At 33.2% G+C, this 16,022-nt stretch overlaps 2 protein-coding genes across 2 annotated transcripts; both read right to left on the reverse strand.

The window, feature by feature from the left end:
* Nucleotides 1–5,577: 5,577 nt before the first annotated feature.
* Nucleotides 5,578–8,788, reverse strand: LOC105771211 (auxin efflux carrier component 2). Its single transcript, XM_012592623.2, has 6 exons — nucleotides 7,142–8,788; nucleotides 6,700–6,976; nucleotides 6,519–6,604; nucleotides 6,239–6,396; nucleotides 6,068–6,144; nucleotides 5,578–5,818 (listed from the first exon to the last, which is right to left on the reverse strand). Exons 1-6 carry the CDS (start codon nucleotides 8,367–8,369, stop codon nucleotides 5,752–5,754), a joined length of 1,893 nt encoding a protein of 630 aa, XP_012448077.1. The 5' UTR covers nucleotides 8,370–8,788; the 3' UTR covers nucleotides 5,578–5,751.
* Nucleotides 8,789–13,987: 5,199 nt separating this feature from the next.
* Nucleotides 13,988–14,489, reverse strand: LOC105768881 (uncharacterized). Its single transcript, XM_052631787.1, has 2 exons — nucleotides 14,357–14,489; nucleotides 13,988–14,290 (listed from the first exon to the last, which is right to left on the reverse strand). Exons 1-2 carry the CDS (start codon nucleotides 14,368–14,370, stop codon nucleotides 14,071–14,073), a joined length of 234 nt encoding a protein of 77 aa, XP_052487747.1. The 5' UTR covers nucleotides 14,371–14,489; the 3' UTR covers nucleotides 13,988–14,070.
* Between the last annotated feature and the right edge of the window lie 1,533 nt (nucleotides 14,490–16,022).

The raw sequence follows: 16,022 nt of genomic DNA on the forward strand, positions 1-16,022 counted from the left end.
ATGTTATTATACCATATGTGTTTGGCTTGATTACACATGATTTTGGTGCCTTTTGAGGGATTATGTATATGTGCAAAAGGGATTATAGGTACATGTTAAAAAGGGTGAGAAAAATGGCTTGCAAAATAGCCTATTTTCGTCCACACAGGCAGAGACACAGGCGTGTGACTTAGCCGTGTGTGACACACGACCTGGTAGCACGGTCGTGTGTCCCTTGTAATTTTCAAAGGGTTGCAAGTCAGGTTTTACACGCCCTAACATACGGCCTGACATACGGGCGTGTGAGGTGCACGGCCTAGCACATGGGCTTGTGGTTTGGCCGTGTGACCCAATTCAGTGATTTACACGAGGACAAACACGGGCTGAGACACGACTATGTATCTTTATTTTGAATTCCTACACGGCCTAAGACACGGGCGTGTCTCTTGGCCGTGTGACCCTTACAGTTTGTAAATTTTTATTTTTCCCTTAAATTTCTATATGTTTCTAATTTAGTCTCGATTTCTTTCTAATGTGTATTTAGGGCCTCGAGGGCTCATATAAGGGACAATATGTATGCTATTGATTGGTTTTGCTGTGATCGATGATATGAATTAAATGTTTTAAAATTTTTTATAGTTCTGAAATGTAAACTCTGATAATGCTCCGTAACCCTGTTCCGACAACGGATATGGGTTAGGGGTGTTAGACACCCAACCAGTTGTTTTATAGCCTAATTGTCACCCATCTCTCACCCAAAAAATAACAATAACCAATTAAAATTTTAAGATTAGGGTCCCTCGTAAGTTAATTTTGAGAGATTGAACCCTTGTATTTTTCTTGATTTAGAAATCATGGTCCTGAACTAACTTGTGGTAATTATGAAAAAAGACAAAATAACTTTTATAACCCTCAATATTTACAATTTTTATCAATTTCACATTTACTCCTTAAAAATAGATGAAAAATTTTTAAAAATAAAACTCTCTAAAATTAAAAAATTTAAATTTAAAAACCACTACCTACATAATTTGGAAATCGTGATCCGAAAGGATGACTCATGCCTGCTAAACCCACAAGAAGGAAACCTCTCTTTTTATCTCCAAAGTTTTTGTGCTTGTATTGTTTGCTTTGAAATTTTTATATCCCCTACTCATAGACAAAATACTTTCATATACTTTCCTAAGGGATGAATATTGTCGAGTTTTTATTGATAACTAATATATATTGAGTTTGGCAATCAAGAATTGATGCTCAATGTTTACTAAATGAAATTGAAAGAATTATTAGTTTTAGCAATGTAGAAATCAATCACAGTTATGTATCTAAGCAGTTAAGATGATGTAGAGACGTGGTTTTGTATTAGTTTCTTTATGTTTTTAAGTTAGGATTTTAAATACTTTTCGTGCAAAAATGGTAAAATTATTCTTGTTTAATGCTTCATATTGGAAGTATAAAATGAAGGATAAAACATTCTAGTAATTATATTCCTTATTTTTATTTTTGAATTTTAAAGAATTTTTTTCGTACAAAAAGGCAAAATTGTTCTTATTTAGTGTTTCATTTACTTCGTGACTTTCATTAATGACTGTTTGTGGAAGCTTTGGGTCTATGCATTAAAAAGAAAGGACCATGTACTTGATGTGTTTAAACAAATTCAAACTTCAATTGAGAGAGAGATTGGGAAGAAGTTGAAGTTCATTTGTATTGATAATGGTAGTGAGTACAAAGAATTGTTTGATGTTTATTGTTGATTACAAAGAATTAGACATCAAAAGAGATCACTGAAGACTTCATAGTTGAATGGGTTGGCTGAGAGAATGAACTGAACATTGATTGAGAGAGTCAAATGTTTGCTTTCAGATGCAAAGTTGCCTCGATCTTTTTAGGCTGAAGCTTTGTATACAATTGCACATGTGATTAATATGTCTCCTAGTATTCCTTTGTAAGGTGATGTACCAGATAGGTTTGGTTTGGTAAAAACGTGGCATATGATCACCTGTGTGTGCTAAGTTGCAAGACATTTGTTCACGTTTCGAAAGATGAGAGATCTAAGTTGGATGCCAAGACTCAGTAATGTATCTTCATTGGTTACTATCATGGTGAGTTTGGGTATTAGCTATGATTTGATTGAAAAGAAATTTGTGAGAAGTAGAGATGTGGTTTTCTTTGAGGATCAAACCATTAAAGACATTAACAAGACAGAGAAGATGAATCCATAAAGTAGTGGTGCCTTGATCGACATGGATTTGGCTCCTCTAGCTTCTTCGCCGAATCCTATACAGCATGACATACAATAAGATAACATTGCTGATCAACAATGTATAATTAATTTTGATGCTCCTATAGATAAGGTTGAGATTGATTAACACCAAGCACCTATAGCTTCACCAACTGTTCCACTTCAGAGATCAACTAAAGATCGATGATTTTTTATGAGGTATTCTACTGATGGGTATGTTTTTTGACTAACGGGGGAGAATCAGAGTGTTATTAAAAGGCTACGGAGAGTAAATGCAAAGATAGTTGGGTTGAAGCTATGAAGGATAAACTTCAATCCTTGCATCACAATCATACCTTTAAGTTGGTGAAATTGTCAAAGGGTAAGAGAGCTTTGAGAAATCAGTGAGTTTACAGTTTGAAGCAAGAAGATAATTCAACTCCACGGTACAAAGCTAAATTGGTCGTCAAAGGTTACAGTTAGAGGTGTTTATGGGTCGGGCCGGGTTTAGGTCGGGCTCAGCTAAAAATTTAGGCCCATTTGTTAGGTCCGGGCTCGACCTGAAAAATGGGCCTAAAATTTTGCCTAAGCCTGACCCGGATAAAAATGCTAAAACTCGGGCTTGACCCGGTCCGCCCGTATTAATTTTTTTATATTTTTTATATAATTTTTAAATATATATAACACATCAAAAATACTAAAAACATCAAAATAAATATTTCCTATCAAATTGAAAATAAAATTTTAAAAATATATATACTTAAATAACACTTAGATAGATGCAACTTAACAAGCAAATGCCTCTAAAATAATAACAAAATTAACAAATGTCTTTAAAATAATAACAAAATTAACAATAAAATATTTATACAATATCCAAACAATAAGAACAAAATAGTAGCAAAATAGGGAGGAAACAACAAGAAAGTAATATTAAAAAAAAAGGCAAATTTTTTTGTCATTTCGTGAATTCGGGCTGGGCTCGGGCCAAAAATGTCTTTCCCAAGGCCGGCCTATTTTTTAAAAAGACCTTATTTTTTGTCAAAACCTATTTTTCGGGCTTATATTTTTGCCCAAACTCTCCCACATTTCGGGCGGGCCTTCAGGCCGGGCCGAGTGGCTCGACCCATGAATAGGTCTAGTTATAGTCAGAAAAAGGGGATTAACTTTGAAGAAATATTTTGTTCGATTGTGAAAATATCCTCTATCAAAACTTTATTGAGTTTGGAAGCTTATTATGACTTAGAGGTTGAATAAATGGATGTGAAAACTACTTTCCTTCATGGTGATTTGGAGGAAGAGATTTACATGGAGCAACTAAAAGGTTTTGTTGCAGAAGGAAAACAGGACTACGTGTGGTGATTGATGAAGAGTTTGTATGGTTTACGGCAAGCTCTAAGGTAATGATAAAAGAAGTTTGAGTTTGTTATGGGGGAGAATGACTACAAGAAGACTACTGATCATTGTGTTTTCATTTAGAGATTTTTTTTTATGATGATTTCATTATTATATTGCTTTATTTCGATAATATGCTTATTGTCGATCGTAATACTTCTAGATTTGCCATGTTGAAGCAAGAGTTGAGTAAGTCCTTTTGCTGTGAAAGATTTGGGGCTAGCAAAGCAAATCTTGGCATAAGATTGACACGTGATAAAAAGGCCAATAAATTTTGGTTTTCACGTGAAAGGTATATTGAGAAAGTACTTCAAAGATTTAATATGGATAAAGCTAAAATGGTGAGCACTCCCTTTTCTTTGCAGTTCAAAGTGAGTGTCAAGCAAAGTCCTTTAATAGAGAAAGAGAAGGAAGATATACAAAAAGTTCCCTACTTTTCAGCCATGAGTAGTTTGATAGATGTGATGATATGCACGATATAGGACTTGGCTTATGTTGTTGGTACTGTTAGTCAGTTTTTTTTTAGTCTAGGCTAAAGTGCAACTCATCTTGGTAAGAGTTTGACTTTCTATGCTTGGTCTAAACATATTGATGTGAAGTATCATTGGTTTCGAAAAGTTCTCAAGGCTAAGTTGTTAAAGGTTGAGAAAATTTATACCGATGATAATTGTGCAAATATATTGACCAAGGCCTTGCCAAGAAGGAAGTTTGAGGCTTGTTGCTCGATTGCCGGTATGGTGAACATCCTCACATAGTAGGAGGGGGAGATTTGTTGGGCTGTGGTTGGTCCCATGATGCGGGAGCCCACTTCCATACGTGCCCTACGTATATATAGTTTGTGGGGTTGTTGAAACATAAAAGAGTGTGTGTGCTGCAAGTCAAAGAAAAAAAAAAGAGAAAAATGAGAGAGAAAACAACTTTTTTACATAGACTAATAACCTTCATATTTTCTTCTATTAGAGGTCCATTTGGTGTCCATTGGAGCTGATTTTTTACAGTAGTTAGTAGACTCGAAGATTCTTAATGTGTACAATCCAATTCTTGCTTGGGGTACTATAGCTTTGGGTTTTCAGCTTTCAAAGTCAGCCCATTTTTTGGTGATATTTTTAACTTTTCTCTTGAAGTTTGCTTGGAATTATTTGTTGATAACCTAGTTTTAGTCGTATACTCTTTATTATGACTTGATTGTAATCTTGTAGTAAGCCTTTGATCATAGTGGAATTTTTTTGCACTTTCAAAGTCCCATGATTTTTACCTACTTTAAATGGGTTTTCCATGTAAAAAATTGTGAAAAATTGTATGTCTCAATTTATTATTTTTTGCTTGTAATATTTGGTTAATTTACATCGATTGTTGATATATTATGTTATTAGGTTGGACATAATTATCGAATTGATTTTTCGAGAGTAAAAAAATATCAATTGTACTTGCGTGGGTGGTATTTCATTGGGTTGGGTTTAGTTCCAACATGGAGAAATTAGTCATTAACTATACGCCTCATTTGCTTCCAATGCAGTGCAGAGTGTGAACATGATAGCAGAGAAGCTTTTAATATAGGCTGTTGTGTTGATGAAGAAAATATAGGTTAGATCCAGTGCGTGCGACTACACTCGCTTCTAGACTCGGAATCTGATCTCTTGTTAAACAATCTCAAATTTGTAAGGAGAAGCACATGCTCTGATCTGAGCTCTTTAAAAATACCAAACCTACCAACGAATTAAACCACAACTTGCCTTGCACTTGTATTAATTTTATAACCCAAGTTCAAGTTTCCACTACTCCTCACATCCATCTTCTTGGTTTTTAATTAAATCTTGAATTTAAGATATAAAACTAGGTCATGTTTACAGTACTAGTTTCAGCTTCTTCAGTGCATAAGATGGTGGGGCTAATAGAATGTCTAATGCTATATAAAATGTTAAACAGTACTTGCATTAATTAATGGTGGATCGAGGGCAGCGGGCCTAAAAAAAGAAGAGAAGAAAAGTCAAAGTAGTAAATTAAATTAATGTGATAGAATCGCATCTCTAAAAATACTAAATTAATGCAAAAGTCACATGCAAATGAGTATACAATTGCTGTATGTATTTTCTTCTTCACTGAATCCCATGCCATTTTCCACTCCACTTGTCAATCGGATTCATGAATCCCAGAAATTACAGTCCAAGAAGCACATAGTAGAGTATTGTAATGGGCAGAGCAATCAACATTCCGAAAATAACCCTGCAATGAATGGAAGAAGATGACAGTTGTTTAATTACTCCCAACAAAAGAGAGAACGTGAAAATGACAAATATGTGCTGTCGCACTAGAATTATTCCTGAATCAAAGGAATCTTGTTAAAAAAAATAAAAAAATGCATGCATCCCAATGGTTATTAACAAGATAAGCACAAATCAATAGAAAGATTAGTCGTAATTTTCCACACTTGATTGTATAAAGTTTGTTTGAAATGGGTATCAATTAACTTACGCAGTGCTAAGTATGTCGGGATGAACGTTATACTCCTTGGCAAACACAAATGGAACTATTCCTTGTGGAAGGGCAGCCTGGAACATTAACTCACAATATTTATATCCTAAGTACAAAAGCTAGAATTGGAAATCATTTTACAATACTATAAAGAGCGGGTCAAGTAAATACCTGAACGATAGCGACATGCAAAAGAACCCCACGAAGACCAATGGCTATGGAGGTTGCAGCAATGACAGCGGGACCAGTCAAAAACCTGACAGCCATGGAAAATGTTGCTACAGATTTTCCACAAGCTATGATCTTGGGTTGTAATGCCATGAATAAGCCTGTTTTTTTCATATAAAATATTAAAACCAAGCTATATAGCACTAACAGCAAGTGAAGAAATTGATTTGGTACATACTAACTATAATACAATGTATGGAGGGAGAGTGAGTCAGATAAATACCTAGACTAAACATTGCCATTCCCAGACCAGCATCGGATAATATTGCTATCGACCCACTTACAATTGTTGGCATCTGAATGTTCCACCTGCAAGCAACAGATAGATAGATGTATATAAAATCAAAATTACTTGCCTTGTACTATTATGTAGTGATTATTAAACAAAATTAAAAGTGAAGAACCTGAAAGATATGAGGGACCAAGTCAAGCCGAAAAGACTGGAATATGTGTTAGGGTTCCTAATGAGCTTCCTCCAAACCATGATAAGAATAAGCCTTGTCATCACACTTGCAGGAGGCATCTGCTGTTTCTTTGCCACTTCGCCTTCTTCCATGTTCAACTTTTTCTGACAACTCAAGGGAGATCCACTTGTTGGAAACTTGGATCCCTCCTCTAATATCTCCAAATCCTTGTCCCCCCCACTGCTTTTACCCATATTTTCAATTAGCTCATGCATTGCTGCAACAACAACAACAACAATTAAGCATGCATCTCGATCGTATTAGATCATCATCATCATCATCATCATCTATTGCTATATATATATATATATTTATGCTCGGTCAACCTAATGAAGATGAGAATGATGAGAGAAACAACAACAAGAAGAGCCAAATTGATTACCTTTTGAAGCAGCGTTTTCTTGTTGATAGGTAGGTTTAGAAGAGTCGAAGTCAGTAGAGGCAGCTCTATTAACTGCATGCCTTAGATTCCCTTCCGACACAGGAGAAGCACTAGAGCTCCAAACAAACATGTGAAGCTCCTTGTTAGGCATTGAGCCACTTTCCTTCTTCTTAGAGCCACCGCTAGTTGACCCCGCAAAAATTGGATTGGGCGGTGGATAAGAAGGAACACCACCACCACCACCACCGTTATATAACTCGCCGCTCATGCTCCTTCCCCCCCTTCTCTTGGCAACCTTGAGCATCTCTTCATCGAAGTTTGAAGTTCTTGGTGTTGCTCCTTTGGAAGATTGCAGCGAAAAAACATCACCAACTGCCCCCTGGAAGCTGTTGGTGTAGCCATGCTTGGGACTTGGAGCCTTGCTTGCAAACATGGCATAGAAATCGTTTTGATTAAAGCTTGAAGCCCTGGGAGTGGGCTCTCTGGATGACTGGACAGAGTATATTTCTACCCCGGTAAGGTTTGAGGCTCTGGGTGTCATGGACGTTAATGAATTCAGTCCATGTGATTTGTTAAAGGACGATACCATTGATGACGCACTTGATCTTCTCACCACAACGTGGAGTTTTCCGTCATCACCAATCTCAGCGTCAGCTTGTAGAGGCTCGCGGCCATTAAGTGAAACAACATCCGACTCTACACGGAAAGAGGTAATAGATCCAGCAGTCTCCGGGAACTGGTCGTTGATCAGAAGCTTTGCTCCTCTATATTCAAACATGAAAAGCATGAGAGTGTACCAAATCACACTCTGCAAAACTACAATTTGAACCATAAGGCTGCCGGAGAAATCCCCGTACATAGCCTTTAAAAGGGGGATCCCCATGACAAGAGTGTTGGGGAGAGTGGATAGAGAGAAGAGAGTAATCATCCACTCCAGGTTGCCATGTTTGGTGAAGGCTTGCCATAGGAAAAGGGCAACGAGGATGACTACCTTCTGGAGAGAATCGGCAGCTATGAAGTGGTAGTTCATAGCATATGGATCATTTGAGGAGATGAAATGGAAGGAGAGTAATGGAACTGCAAACACTGCAACAAAACGGTTGATGCCTGAACATTGATCTGGGGTAAATATTTTCCACCACCTCACCGACCCATATGCTAACATCATAGCAATATATAGGGGCACAATAGCTGCCAGAACGTCGTATATGTCCTTTCCAGTGATCATGCTTAACAACTAGCTACCTACCTACTTGGATCAGCTTTCAGTATTCAGTAACACTAACACTAGCACTGACTGAGAATGATATTTCAGAGGAGAGGAGAGTAGAGGAGAGGAGACTCCCTTATATGGAATCAAACATATATAACTGAAGGTGGGTTAAAAAAGAAATGAAGACAAGTGCGAAACGCATAGTTTTCCGGGTTTATAGATGGGTTATTAATGACAAACACTAAATTTGTTTGTTTATTTATTTATATGGCGCGGCACGGAAGTTGACGGTGACACTGGCAGAGGAGAAAAGAAGTTGTGCCACTCGCCTTGCTCCCTCTATTTACTCCCTCAAGTTTAACAGTCTCTTAAGATAAATTCAATGAAGGAAAGCCAAGTCTGAATGGAGCCGAGACAGCAAGATCCTTCCTGTCTAAGTAGGTGCGAAATTTTTGAAAATGAAAAAAACGGGATGTTTGGGTTAAGCTAAACACATTGCAATATAAATATTGCAAATAACGCATAGTTATCGGCAGAGCAGTCGTTTATGCACATGTGTGAGACAGCGTTTAGCGATCTGCGGTTGCAGTAAAGATCTGTCTGCATGCGGATACATATTATATAGAGGTTGCATTGGATGGAGGTATATATTGTCAAAGATGACTCTTTTACCATCATGGATGTAAGCACTGATGTAAGCAAACGGTAGTTTAATAATCACAAGTAAAATACCAAGCGGCAAGAGGTTTTTGGCATAGTGCAGCGCGACGTCCATCACTCCAATTCCAACACATATTGGGTGTTGTTTAGATTCATAATATTCAACGTGGAAGCTGCCTTTTTCCTTTTACGAATGATATCAAACACGTTGCATACAAAAATAAAATAAAAGATGCAACATCTTTACACCACTAAGTGAATTTAATTGAAAATAATAATATTCTCTTCGATATATTGATAGCAAGTTGAGAAAATGAAGTTTATTATTTAGTGAGCGCAAATATTATGAAGGGTTTAGGTGAGAGTGGAGTCATTTTGTTTTATTGTTGGTCTTAAATGAGGCCAATCATCTGGAATCAACAATAATAATTACCGATGAAAATTAGATCATAGTTGACAATCAAACATCCATGCATTGATGTTTGTCAACCTATATCTTGCCAAATTTAGGGGCATTTCCTCAAACCGACCAGTAAATTGGAAATCAAGCCCTCTTTTGCCTTCAGTTTCAAGTCCTCAACTTTTTACATAAATCATGGGATTTTGAGTTGGTGTTCTATCTATGTTTCGCCGCCAATTTAGTGGAAGCATGGACACAATAATATAATAATTTTTTAAATATTAGGACACAGGACACAACAATAAAAATACTTTTATACGAAATATTAATATTTTTATTAATTTATACAAACTTTAAGCAAATAAATAATATTATATTATATTATATTTACTTTAATCTATTTATTATATAAAACCGAGTTAATAGAGGTAAAAAAATGAAGAGGGATATTTTAGACATTAGAACTTAAAAAGCTTTGTAAAAAAAAGATAATTAATTTACTTATTATTATATATTTAATGCATATCTATATCTATCTATTTTAAATACATATTTTTCAACTACTTTTGGAAGCAAATAGAGGTATTGGAAGAATATTTTATAAATATTAATTAAGTTATTTATATATTTTTAATATTGAATTAAAAAGAAAGAAATGGAGTAGATTGTATATTATTCAATTTAAGCAGATTGAATGTTTATAATTAAAGTTTATAAATATTGTATATTACTATAATAATTGGCATCAAATTTTAATTTATCTGCATCATCTATTAAATTTATAACCTTAAATTATATTTTAGTTAGCTAATTATTAAATTTAGTGTATGGAGGATTATTTTAATTTAACTAATTATATTTCAATATTAAGTTGTTTACATTCAATCATGGCATGTATATATCGTAGTTATTATCTTATTTTTTTCATCTAATTGCACCACAATCCTGATATATGAGATTAAATTGGATAGGTGAAACTTGAGATTATTTTGCTATATGTTGTTACATTTGAAAATGTTTCTTATCTATAGAATACTACTTTCCCTACCTTGTTCTTTATTTTAAGAATGGTTATGGCAGGTGTTAGTGAAGACCTTTTCCAATAAGGTCAAATGAAACATCTCTCCATGTGACAGCTGACTTTAAGGATGAATGGAAGAATATCATAGCCAAACTAATGGTTTTCTATTGTAACTATGTATTACAGAGTAGGTAGGTAGATCAATGTGTGATAGCTAGAGGTTAGTCGTAAATGTTTGGACATCCGATTTTGTTTGTGGTGATTGCATTTACTTGATTTGTTGAGTTTAGAGTAGGAAAATGAAAGCCCAGTATTTATTTATTTATTCTTTCTCATATTTTTCAGGTTGCTAACTTCTTTTGTTTCTAGTGTGAAAATGGTGACAGCGGTTCCTGATGGGCAAAGCTGATGATTCCATCTCTTTCTTAATCAATTATGTGTGGTTGAAGAGTGTTTCTTTTTAGTATACAGATATAGTTCGAAATTATTTCATACAATTAATTTTACTGATTTTTGTGTAACAAATAATAATAAGAGATTCCGGTTTATTCAAACCAGCATTTGTCTAATGTGTAATTATAAAATGATCATTAAATTATTCAAAAGTTTTTATTTAACTCACTAAATTGTTTGAAAGTTTTTATTTAAGTCAATGAGTTATTAACAGGGTAAAGGGTAATTTTACAATAGTAAATATGTAATTTCACCATTTTAATAGCTATACCTTTATAATTTTGAAGGATTAAATTAATTTTTTATCATTTTAGGGGGTCAAAGTGTAATTTTACCTTTACTAATTTAAAATTTTATAAAATTTAAATGGTCTGAATGAAAATTTTTCCATTTTAGGGGGGTCAAGGCTTCTACCAGGCACCAGCCCCCTACACCCTTGGCTATTAAGTTTTTTTTTTAAAGTTTAGCTGGTGAGCTCCAAGTAATAATTTGACATTCGGTACAGTGGATCAATACTCATCGATGAGTAGAACATACCTTAGATCCAAGTTGATCTAATAGTCAGTGTCGAAGATTAGAGAATAAATATAATTGGATTTTTTGTTTGTAAATTTGTGACATTCAAAGTTGTTACATGAAAAAATAAAAGTTGAATTGTAGAAGAGAAGGGAAATATTAGAGCTTTTTACTGGGCGTAGTTTACCCAATAATTAATATAGATTAAATCCTAAAGTTTAGCAAAGTAGAGGGCACGAGCAAAGCCAAAAATTTTGTTTAGGGGGAGGCGAGATAAGATTATAAAATTTAGAAGGACCAAAGTTGAAGCTTTTGTATTAAAATTACTTAAATTGAATCATCAATTTTAGAAAAAGGACTAAAATTATAAATTTTCCATTTAACCAAAAGTTAAAAAGACCTAAATTAATTCTTTTTAATTTTGGGAGGGCATAAAAAGTAGTTTAGCCACCTAGCCGAGGGACAAGGCCCCTACTTGCCCCGCTTTGGCTACGCCCCTGATAGAGGGATCAATGCTGAAGTTTTACTGTTATCTTATAGGGAAAAAAGAAAAGGTCGACACATGTGATGACAAAATCGTTTAGCACCTTCTTTTTATATAAAAGACTAATGAGATTATAAATCTTAAATTCTAGCGTAGTATAAGGATGAAAATTGAAAATTGAAATATTAAAAAAATAAAAGAAGTAGAATTGAAAAATGAAGCATTTTATGTTTAGAATGAAAAAGAGAAGGGTTGGAGAGGTGTAACCAATTTTCAAATTTCACAGCAAGTGTGAAGCAAAATAAGGAGTGAGTAGTTGACTTGTAGTGAAGTTTGGGAAGCAATATGCTGGCATGAATGTACTCCTCCATTAACACAAATATGCAGCAGCAGCAGCTTCCTCAAAGGACAATGCATTGTATCATCAATAATCATTTATGGAAAGAGATAGCACCAATGTTTAAAATTTAATATTAGCTATACTTGATAATTTTTTAAAGAAATGAAGGAAGATCCATAAATTCCAAATATAAAAAATTGGTGGGGAATTGTTAATTATGTTTTGATAGTATGGACGCATTGAAGTGTTGAAACATTTCTGACAGGTAAATTTTAGTAAAGCATAAGAGGTGTCCAACTACAGCAAATCAGAAAACAGACCTGGGAATATAAGAAAGTAGGGCAGCCTTGATCCGCTTGGCATTTGTTACCCTTGAAACTCCTTCATGAAGCTTTGGCTTTTACATGTCACCATCAAACCTCACTTTCTACATCTTTACTTGTATAATTCTATGAAAAAAATTAACCATATATCCTTTACCTTAGCTTCATGGTTATATTAGGAAAATATTTACTTCATTATTATTGGGAAAAATGTAATGGGTTGGTAGTACCAATAAGTACAAATATAATCTATTGTTGATTCCTAATGTAAAAAAGATGGCATTAGAAGAAGAAGAAGAGTAGAGAAATTGAAACCCGGAAGATGTATATCTAGCTTTGGGGAAAAACAGATTCAAAATTTTTTAATCTTTTTCTTCATCTCAGTTCTGTAAATGATTCAACCAATAATTTAGGTGATGAAAATGATGTCATGTTACCACCAATAAAGGACTTTAGCATCTTACTCTAATTATATGCCTTCTTTTGTTTCATTGTATTTAGTTACAACAACTTCAAACTTATCCAGTTTTTTCCCCTAAGAATGATACTAGCCCTTATATTATCAACAATCTTCCATAACCCCAAATGCATCCTTACAGTGCAATTTTCACAGAATTTAATTTCTAAAATTTAACAACATTTTCAAGTGCAAATTTAGTAATTAGTTGACATCTTGCCCAAGTGAATGCTTCCACTTTCTCTTGGAAAAACAATCTTAGTTTTTATCAATATAATTTTAATATATGTGTTTGTTTATGATTTTAGTATATATCGAGAGAAACATAAAATAATAAAATGATCATTTTCTTCTTAAAAAAAGTAGTTACCATAATGGTCCACCCCACGCCATATAGGGAAAAAGGGTTTGGAAAGGAAAAAAACCAAGTTTTGAATGCAAGAAGCAAAGGCAATAGAGGGGAGTGGAGACAAGGGAAAAGAGTTTGAGGTATAAGGTTAAGCATTGATTTCAGGGAAGCTGATGATGTTGCTCTTTCCTCTTTGGTCCAACAACCCATTTCATTTTGAATTATTTGCAAGGCTCAATAACACTATGGAAAAAGCCTCTTTCACTACTAATCTAATCCCACACATATACGCTAATAATAAAATTGGAAAATGCCTTATTTCCATTCATGTGAGTGTGTGGGTAAGCAATCGGATTTATATTATGTTGCTAACGGTCAAAATTTATATAATGTCTGTGTTTTGAGTTTTCATACATTAAGCAAGCACAAGACAGTCAAATCTCAGATCTGTCATCTATCTTTTTTCGGTCAGAAAAGCATTGAAGCCTGCCTCTCTGGATCATCATCATCGCCATCGTCATGGTAAAACAAAACCACAGGGAAGGGATGGTCGGTGCGAATTTTTTTTTTTTTTTTAAAGTAGGCCGCCACTGAAATGGTTTGAGATTGTGGTGAAATAGAAAACCTTGGTAGCCTAAGCTAAACTAATTAAGATGCGAAAATGGAAATTAATCTGAATTAGAATTATCCTTCCAATTAATTAAAAAAAAAAACTAGAAATACAAGACCAAACGCCTAGAACATAAGGTGCAGCAATATTTTCGCTTAATGGAGAAGCAAATGGGAAAGAAACAGCAGCACCTCCACCGCCTTTCTACGTCCACCGCTTGGACTTTGCCACCGCAGTGCGGACAAGTCCCAGGCGCTTCCTGTCTTCCCAACTCTCTCTCTTCTTCGTCACACATTCTTTGTAATTGATACCTGTAACTGCTACTGCAAACAAAAATAATGTATTAGTAATGTGAAGAAGCAGGGACAGTGAAGATACCAACACAATACCCTTTTGTTTTCATTTCATGTCAGAACGAGGGTATTTAAAGACCCATCTGTGTTGTTTGTTGGAGAGATCAGACTTTTTTCTCATTTTTTGCTTTTCCTTTTTTCAGGAGAATAATTTATTTTAGATACCAATAAAATTTGTTCATATATAAAATTTATTATCATACATCCATCCATATTTAAATTACTTTCTAATTTTAAATTTTAAAAATTATAAATAATTAAAATAAAAAATCAAATAACATAAAATTCAATAAAATTTATACTTTTAAAAATATATAATAGAAAATAGAAAACAATTTAAAATGAAAAACTTAGCGGTACAAAAATAAAAAGAAAATATGTTAGTTTATAATTTAAAAATTAAATATTTTAAGTAATTTAATTAAAGTTATATTAAGTTAGTAAAGATAGTAGGCGATAATAATATTATGTTATCTTTAAAATTTAATGGCGTGATATTATTTTTAAAAAGTATAGTTTTAGTATGATACTAATATAGCTTCTTATATTTATTTATATTTTCACTTTTGATCATTTTCTAGATATTTTATTTATATTTCTTTTAGTCACTGGATCTTTTTAAAATTATCACTAATAAATATATGAAAAGAAGAAATTATTCATTACTAAAAAGTATGACTACTTTTTAAAAAAATTATTTTGCTTTAGAAAATAGGACACAAACTTCAGTCCTTTATAGTGCAGATAAATGTAGATATTTTATTTTTCTCCTCTTCTAAATTTATTTTTATCACCTACTTGTTTCTGTTTCAAATGCCATTAAGATTATTTATGTTAAAATTTATTAATCTGATTTAATCATTATATGTAATACTTAAAATTAAAATTTCTTATTTTTCAATTTAAAATTTTAATGTAATTAGTCAAAACATATCAATTTGACAGTCAATCATATATTACTCTTAAACTGAATAGATTAACAATAATAGTGATTAGATTGAGCTTTTAAAATCGAAAAGTAAGATGTCGCAAGTGATGCAATCTTTAGAAAATTTTCAAATTTCTACATTGTTTTGGTTGAATTCAATCATTTTCTTGAGGAAAATATCAGCTGTGACATTTTATTGTCAAAGGGTATAATTTTTCAAAACAATCGAAGCTTGTTACATTTAGAGTAACATTATGTAATATTTCATCCCATAATTTTATATTTTGGATTAATATTATTTTGTTTGGATTCCAAATATTCTTATTACTTCGTAATCTAATTTTCTAAGATGCTTGAATATAGTGTTTTCTGAATCCGCCTTTACTAAAGATCAAGGAGTATACTTGTACTCCGGCTAATAAAGGAAAGGTATTTTTCATTTTAAATTGAAGTTGTCTCAAGTTTGGAGTACGAAATTTTAAATAAATTTATCCTTTATTTTTATTATTTTAATAAATTTCATCCGATTATAATTTGGGATTCATTTATTAGTATATTAATTATTATTAGTGATGATTATTAATTTATTTCAACAATAAATGTTATAATTTATCATAGTTTTATGGAAATTGAGACTAAATAAAATTAAAGGAACTAAACTTGTCTTTTAAATAATGATAATTTTCTAAATAATCTTACATTTTGTCAATTTAACACTAAAATCATGCTTGAATCAAACAATGTAATGAGACTTATATTCTCATAATTCTATTA

This window comes from Gossypium raimondii, chromosome 5 (genome assembly GCF_025698545.1).
Source record: "Gossypium raimondii isolate GPD5lz chromosome 5, ASM2569854v1, whole genome shotgun sequence".
Classification (NCBI taxonomy): Eukaryota; Viridiplantae; Streptophyta; class Magnoliopsida; order Malvales; family Malvaceae; genus Gossypium; species Gossypium raimondii.